This window comes from Giraffa tippelskirchi, chromosome 14, assembly GCF_054371585.1.
Source record: "Giraffa tippelskirchi isolate mGirTip1 chromosome 14, T2T-mGirTip1v1.2.pri, whole genome shotgun sequence".
In the NCBI taxonomy this organism is placed as follows: domain Eukaryota; kingdom Metazoa; phylum Chordata; class Mammalia; order Artiodactyla; family Giraffidae; genus Giraffa; species Giraffa tippelskirchi.
In genome coordinates this window covers 58,701,189-58,709,116 of record NC_137288.1, presented here as the reverse complement: position 1 = coordinate 58,709,116, position 7,928 = coordinate 58,701,189, and the positions used below count along the sequence as shown (strand labels likewise).

General features: G+C 51.2%; 1 protein-coding gene across 1 annotated transcript; it reads right to left on the bottom strand.

Moving 5' to 3' along the window:
* Positions 1-512: 512 nt before the first annotated feature.
* Positions 513-2,524, bottom strand: LOC145534463 (pleckstrin homology domain-containing family F member 1-like). The gene is made up of 2 exons (XM_081561968.1): positions 2,430-2,524; positions 513-2,186 (listed from the first exon to the last, which is right to left on the bottom strand). The coding sequence occupies exon 2, from the start codon at positions 2,170-2,172 to the stop codon at positions 1,333-1,335; it is 840 nt and encodes a 279-aa protein (XP_081418094.1). The 5' UTR covers positions 2,173-2,186; positions 2,430-2,524; the 3' UTR covers positions 513-1,332.
* Between the last annotated feature and the right edge of the window lie 5,404 nt (positions 2,525-7,928).

Below are 7,928 nucleotides of genomic sequence, written 5' to 3'. Positions count from 1 at the left end.
ATGCCAGTTTGATCCCTGGGTCAGGAAGATCCCCTAGGGGAAGGAAATGGCAACCCATTCCAGCATTCTTGCCTGGGAAATCCCATGGACAGAGGAGCCTGGTGGGCTACAGTCCCTGGGGTAGCAAAAGAGTCAGACGTGACTTAGGAACTAAACAATAACAACAACAACAGAGATAAAACAAGAGATAGATGAGAATTGTGAACTAAACTGACCTAATGGCAAAGTTACTCAGTTCTTTTCTATGCAAATAGAACACCTGCCTGGAGGCAACCAGGGCTTAGAACACAGTCCTGGGCTGTGAGACAGACATTTTCCTCTCTGCCAAGCCTCTGACCATACATGTTACTGAATGAATTGGGCCTTGATACTCGTTTCTTACAATATCAGCTACATACTCACAAATGGTAGAAGGGAACGGTGCCTTTAATCAGAATGTCAGCAATCTGGGGAAAGAGTGGACTCAGTGTACCCCCAAAACCAGCTCTGGAGATTCTGCTTGGCCATGCAAGTTTTTTTTTTGTTTTGTTTTGTTTTTTTTTTTTTGAGTGAATAAACCTTCTTTTTATTATTAAGTCAGTCTGGATAGGGTTTCTGTCACTTGTAGTAAGAGTCCTAACAGACAACACTGCTTTCCCCAGCAGAGGGAAGGATGGAGACAGGACTGAGGGGCATCAGACATCTAGAGGGAGCTCAGACTGGGCCAGAGGCCTTGGCAGGCCACCCTGGACCATGGGGAGCTCAGACTGCAGTCCCTGGGGCTGGCGGGCACCCACAGCATGGCAGTCTCCTGCCTTGCTCTGGGTGAGCTCACATGCCTGGCCTGACAAGGCCCAGGCAGCCAGACAGGTGGACATCAGCAAGGTGGGTGGGTGGTGCTGGTTTCCTAGAAGCCTCTCTGGAACCACAGTCTTCTCTGCAAGGGGGTAGGGCCAGGTGTGGTGGTTGAAGGCCTCAGAAAAGAGCAGACCTCACTCCAGTCCTACCTTCTCTCTTGTCCCTAAAGGTGCCTGGGATCGTCTAATTCTGGAGTTACAGCTCAAAGGGCTGAGAAAGGACATTTGTTCCCAAGAGGCCTAGGTATTTGGGGCTTGCTAAATGAAAAGGTAATTACCTTAAGTGGAACTAGAAGGACGCCAATATCCAAAAAGAGGCATTGGGGGTTCAGAGAAAAGGAGCCACTTCCGCTGTGCCCACTACCCATGGGGTAGGGAGGGCCCTGCGGGGGGCTGGGCAGCTTGGGGAACTCTGCCCTCTCAGGGGTCCCGGCAGAGGCATCTGCTTGGACTGAAGTGACCAGGGAAGCCCTGCCTCATGTCTGCAGACCTTGGGTCAGCTGTGGAAGGATGACCAGGATACGCCCGAGGCGTAGAACTCCATGCGGCTGGGCCAGTCCGCATCCCCACTGCCCTCCCTGTCCTCGTCTGAGTCATCGTCGTCTCCACTGGACGCCCCGGAGACGGCCCCCGCCAGGTAGGCCGATGGCCCGGGGAACCCGAGGCCCTGCTCCTCCACGTCCTCCTTCCACTTCTGGGCGGCCAGCTCGCGGAAGCAGAGGCTGCAGACGCGCAGGGGCTTGGGCGAGAGGCGCGGCAGGAGGAAGCGCTCGCGGGAGCACTCGGCACAGACCACAAAGCCGCATTTGCGGCAGTGGTGCCGCCGAGTGAGCGCCGAGAAGCGCGTCTGCGTGCAGCGCATGCAGATGTCTGTGGCCTTGTCGGGGATCCAGGGCGCCGCGTGCTCTGTGCTGGGCTGCAGGCCCGTGGCCAGCAGCTGCCGCCGCACGCACTCCTCGATGTGGCTGATCCACTCCTGGCGTTCCGTGGCGGAGGCAGCTGACACCACGAAGGACTTCTTGGCCGTCTTGATCATCCAACGGTTCTTGGCCTGCAGAGTCTCCGGCAGCGTCTCCAGTGTCACCTCCTCCAGCGGAATGATGTGCTGGCTGCGGTACTTGCGCTTGTTCAGCACGATACTGCCGTACACCAGGATGTCGTTGAAGAGGAAGAAGATGCGTGGTTTGGCCTTCTTGCGGCACTCCTTGGTCAGCACGCCCTCACCCAGCAGCACTCGGCCCGGCAGGGCAAGTGGCTGCCCTGATGCCCCGAAGCAGCTCTCGACAGCCGCAATGCGCTGGCTGTTGATCTCCGTGTTTGCCAGGTAGTCCACCATCTTCAGCCACTCGGCTGTTTTCACCCCGCCGTCCTTGGAGCTCCTGGCAGCCCCCGCCCCGCCTCCAGCCCCACTAGCCAGCAATGAGCGCCTCGGTCCGTGCCTTTGCTTGGGGCCAGAGTCCGAGATGGCACTGGCTGCGCGACCGCCCCGCCCGAGTCCAGGGGCCACCTAGACCAGGAGCCCGGGAGAGCTGGGAGGCAGTCGGCCGGAAGCCCGTCTGCTCCGCGCGCCGCGGCCTGGCTGATGACCCTCACCTCCTCAGCCGGGGCCCCTCGCGTCTCGCGCCCCACCAGGCAGCCGGCCAGACAGACCGCACTGGGCTGCCGCGTTCCGCTTGCCGGAGGGGGCCAACCCCCCCCATGCAAGTTTTAAAGGAAAGGAGGGACATACTCGGAGTTGATCGTTGAGATAAGGGGTCGCAATCCCCCACTGTGTGCAGGCTCGTGTGCAGGCTTGTCAACTCCTCCTGCTCTTCCTCTAGATGTTGTCTTGTTCACACAGTCTGAACACAATTTGTTCAAGACATTACTGAGAAGCTAGAGAAGAAATCAGGCTATCTGTTTATCGCTTATTCTTCATTTCTACTTCTTTGATCTAAGGAAAGAACCAACAAGTTAGGCAAGGTATTGTGCGATTAATAGATTTGAAAGGTGTTCTTGGGCTGGCGTAGAGCATGGGGTGGTGGTGGGTTGTTTTTGTCCGATTCTCTGCAACCCCTTGGAGTGTAGCACGCCAGGCTTCCCTGCCCTTCACTATCACCCAGAGTTTGCTCAAACTCGTGCCCATTGAGTCAATGATGCCATCCAACCATCTCATCCTCTGTCGCCCCCTTCTCCTCTTGCCCTCAATCTTTCTCATCACCAAGGTCTTTTCCAATGAGTCGGCTCTTTGCATCAGGTGGCCAAAGTATTGGAGCTTCAGCTTCAGCATCAGTCCTTCCAATGACTATTCCAATGACTATTCTACCTCCCCCTTTAGGATTGACTGGTTCGATCTCCTTGCAGTCCAAGGGACTCTCAAGAGTCCTCTCCAGCACCACAATTCTAAAACATCAATTCTTCTGTGCTCAGCCTTCTTTATGGTCCAACTCTCATATCTGTACATGCCTATTGGAAAAACTGTAGTCTGACTATACAGACCTTTGTTGGCAAAATGATGTCTCTGCTTTGTAATAAGCTGTCTAGGTTTGTCAGCTTTTCTTCCAAGGAGCAAGTGTCTTTTAATTTCATGGCTGCAGTTACCATCCTCAGTGATTTTGGAACCCAAGAAAATAAAGTCTGTCACTGTTCCCATTTTTTCCCCATCTATGGTGATGAAAGACTGGTTTAAATGCTAGTTACTATATAGCTTTGCTCAAGTAGTAAGGAAAGGGGCTTCCTGCTGAGAGCAGTTCCCTGCAAAGAACTGCATAGTACTGGGGTCATGCTCATCCCCTCCCGCCCTTGCGCTCTGAAGCACCTCTACCAGCTGTTCCAGCTCCTTGCAGGTTCAGAGAGGGAGAGTGGGTTGACTACAGGGTATTCCCAGCCAGTGCTTTATGAGGATAAACCATACCCACTAGCTAAACATGCCTCTAGGTGAACTAAGAGATGGGATGGGGTGCGGTGGCAGGAAGTGGGGTGATAGACACTGTTTTGTTGCCCATCCTTGCCGTTCCCTTCTTCTTGCCAGTAGAGCACAGACTTTTGTTCAGGCAGCAATATGCCCAACCTCCGACGACAAACCAGGCTTCAGCCTGGAGAGGGCTGGGCTGACCCAAGGGTGCTCATTTGACAGCAACCTCAGGGGGACACCAAACTCACGTAAAACCTTTGGGGTAAGTTTCCGTGGAAAAACTGCAACCTTTGCCTAATAAGAGCATGGCCAGGAGGCAACTGGCCCTGGCAGCCCCCAGTGGCTGGGCGCCCTAAGGTGGGGGTCTGTGATGCTTCCTACGAACGGCTCTTGAGCCAGACACTGAGGAGAACATAGAAGTCCTAACCTTCAAGGAGCCTCTAGGCTGCTTCTGAGATCGAAGCCAGCCATGTGAACTGACAGCAGACATAAGAATGGAGTCGATGAAGGCCAAGTAAGCCATGTGGGCGGCAACAGGTGGCATTGAAGAGGAAAAGTTAAAATTTTACATAACCTCCTGCTCCTTCTGCCTCTGTAACTCAGCTTGCTCCTTGCAAAGTCTGGATCACATAGGTCTAAGAAAGTGGGGACTCACAATACTAGGAACTGGAGCTTACTTACCTCCCTTGTTCTGCTCTTTACAATCGCCCAGCCCCTACAAACCCACAAACCCACTCAATCATGCCAGTCTGTGTATAAAAACTCTGTAACCCCCTTGTTTGGGGATTAGAGCTTGGCGTGTTAATTCCTCTGGGCCCGCTGACGTAATAAACCTGAGTTCTCCAACTCTCCGAGTGTGGTGTTTGGTTTTTCGAGTACTGGTATCTGCGACAACATAACTAGGGGTTGCTTGGTGTTGTGGGCTCAGACTGAGCATTGTCCTTCCCTTTGAACCTGTAAGAATGTAGAACAGTCTGCCTTCCACCCAGATCCAACAATGACTCTCCTGTGATCACATCACCTCTGCCAAATGCTTTCCCTGGCCACTCTTCAGTTAAGTTCAGCTCCAGCCATCAGACTCCATGGATTTGTCTAGTTTCATGCTGATTCCCTCCGTCTTAATTCCAGACAGACAATCTTCTCATCACCCCCACACATACCACATGATACTGTTTCACTTAATCCTCACTACAACCCTATGAAGAGAATTCTTTATTATCTCTATTTTAAGGATAAGGAAATAGAGACTCAGAGAGGTTGAATAATTTTCCTGTGGTCACACAGCTCCTTGGTAGAACTGGGATTTAAAATAAGTGCTGTCGTGTGGAAGCTATGAAATGCATGGGCTTCCTGGGTTGTCTGCTTTCTGTTTATGTAGTCACACTGGGTCAATTATGTCCATCTTACAGTTGTGTGAGGATGAACTAACTCTCCAAAGGTTTAAATTTTTTAAAAGCCCTGATTTATAGCACTGGTTGATTTAGGTGGGGCAAATACACAAATATTCCTGAATATTTAACAGCTGTCTGTCACTACCCAACACACTGCTATATCTGCCTCCTTCTTTCACTTTTAAGATTTTAAAGAAAGGCCTGTGTCTCCTTTCTCTTCGTAGCCCTAACACACAATATTGTGCTTGGCGAATAGGAGGGCTCAGGAAGGGTTTAAGAATGAATGATTCAATGAATGCAGAATGGGGAGTTAGTCTTGCCCCTCTGATTAGCATGAATGTCTGAGAGTTATCTCTTAACAACATCTAAGTCAGGGCTCAACTCCACCCACCTCCAGCTCTGTGCAGCTGTGACACATCCGCCTTCACGTGTTCCCAGAGCCAAAGGTTTTCCACGTGCTGTGTAGACACACATGCACTAAAGACATAAGCCAAATCACTCCTGAAATTGTCATTGACGAGAGCAGGATGTAGATCATTCAGGTAGTGCTATAAAGCAAGTGTTCCCATAGTTAAAGCTAGAGGCATCTGCAAGAGCTGTTACCTTATTGCCATGAGCCCCTTCAGGTGGAGGTGCGGAAGTCATTATGCCTGTTAGGGTTGTTTATAGCCTGTGGGGCGTATGTAATGCTCACTATCCCGGATAACCTGAATTACCCTCCGGGCTGGCTGGGAGCTCTCGGCCTTGTTAATTTTCTCTTGTTATGGGGACGCATTCCCCGAGGCCAGCTTGATGCAAACGGTGGTGGTGTGGCTGTTACCCAAAATTCCTTAGTCTAAAGCTGGTCCCACTTTGGGTCCTAGATAGCCACTAAATGTATAGATAGCGCTTGGTTTATGCTAAGCCAACCAGAAAGTAATATGCAAGTCCTTTAAAGTCAAAGGGAGCGAGACAAAGGTTATGGGCAAACCACCCTGCTGCTGCTGCTGCTGCTGCCGCTCTTGTTGCTGCTGCTGCTGCTGCTGCTAAGTCGCTTCAGTCATGTCCGACTCTGTATGACCCCATAGACGGCAGCCCACCAGGCTCCCCCGTCCCTGGGATTCTCCAGGCAAGAACACTGGAGTGGGTTGCCATTTCCTTCTCCAGTGCATGAAAGTGAAAAGTGAAAATGAAGTCGCTCAGTCGTCCGACTCTCAGCGACCCATGGACTGCAGCCTACCAGGCTCCTCTGTCCATGGGATTTTCCAGGCAAGAGTACTGGAGTGGGATGCCATTGCCTTCTCCAGCAAACCACCCTATGTGCCACCAACTCTGAGATCTTTCTTGGCTCCCAGCCCCCACTAGTCACCAGTCAGAGTCACCAGTCAGCCTTCATCCCTGGTGCCCTGGCACACACCAGTACACTGCCCTGCGGTAACTTTTTACGTGACTGGCCTACGAGGAGAAGGGTTATGGCTTATCCGTCCTTTTAATCTCATCCAGAACCTAGAAGAGACCTCATTGTTCATTTGCTCCTATGAGAGGGCACAGCACCTGACAAGTCTTTAGGGAAATGCTCCTGTAAACCTTCCCTTGTGGTTGAGCTGGTAAAGAATCTGCCTGCAATGTGGGAGACCTGGGTTCGATCCTTGGGTTGGGAAGCTCCCCTGAAGAAGGAAATGGCAACCCACTCCAATATTCTTGCCTGGGAAATCACATGGACAGAGGAGCGGGACAGGCTGCAGTCCATGGAATCGCAAAGAGTCGGACACGACTGTGTGACTAACTTTCACTTTTCACTTTCTTGTTATAAACCTGGACAAGTGGGACTTGGGTGACCCTGTGCTGGCTGAACCCTTGACTCAGGGAATAAATGCCCTGGCAAGGGTGTTTACCAGGTATGTGCCACCTGGAAGGTTAGGTCACAGGATTCTTTCCTGGACCCTATCCTTTTAGCATCTGCTGTTGGTCAGAGGAATGGGTACATTAAATGATATACTTGGGATACCAAAATACATGGACAAAGCCAAAACTGACAAAATGAAAACTAATAGTTACAACAAAAATATTTGTTCACTCACTGTGCAATTTAAGAGTAAGAGACTTGGTTTGAAAACCATTTCTTGGAAATAAATAAATAAAAGTTTTTGAATTTAACTGACATGAAGATAATAAGACCACCAATGTAGTTAATTGTAAACTTGAAGTCCAAAGAATATACACTCTACATCTCAAGAGAGGCATTGATGTGCTCCCCAGAGGACAGTGGCCGGGATAGTGACGTGTCTGAAAACCACAGAAAAAAACCAATGAAGACATTAACCTGGACATGACACCTGGGGAGCGGGGGCTTAGGGGTGGTGGACAGCTGCTATCAAACACTCGAAAGGCCGCCAGGGTGCTGGTCCTGCCCCTCCCCGCTGCCTCACCCTCAGTTCCTGAACTAGCCCTGCTGGGACAGACCCAAGTGGGCTCATTTGCCCCAGCTGGGGGTGCCCTAAACCTGTTTGATGGTCAGCTGTATGTGCCAACCTGACTGGGCTAAGGGATGTCCAAATAGCTGGTAAACATTATTTCTGGGTGTGTCTGTGAGAGTGTTCCTGGAAGAGATTAGCATTTGAATTGATGGAGTGAAGAAGATACACCCTCACCAATGCAGGTGGGCATCTTCCAGTCCCCTGAGGACTTGAATAGAACAGAAAGACAGAGAAAGGGTGAATTGCTCTCCCTGCTGGAGCTTTGACACACGTGTTCTCCAGCCCTCAGATGTCAGCACTCCTAGGACTCAGAAGCGGACTAACGCCGTTGGCTTGCCTGCTTCTTGGGATT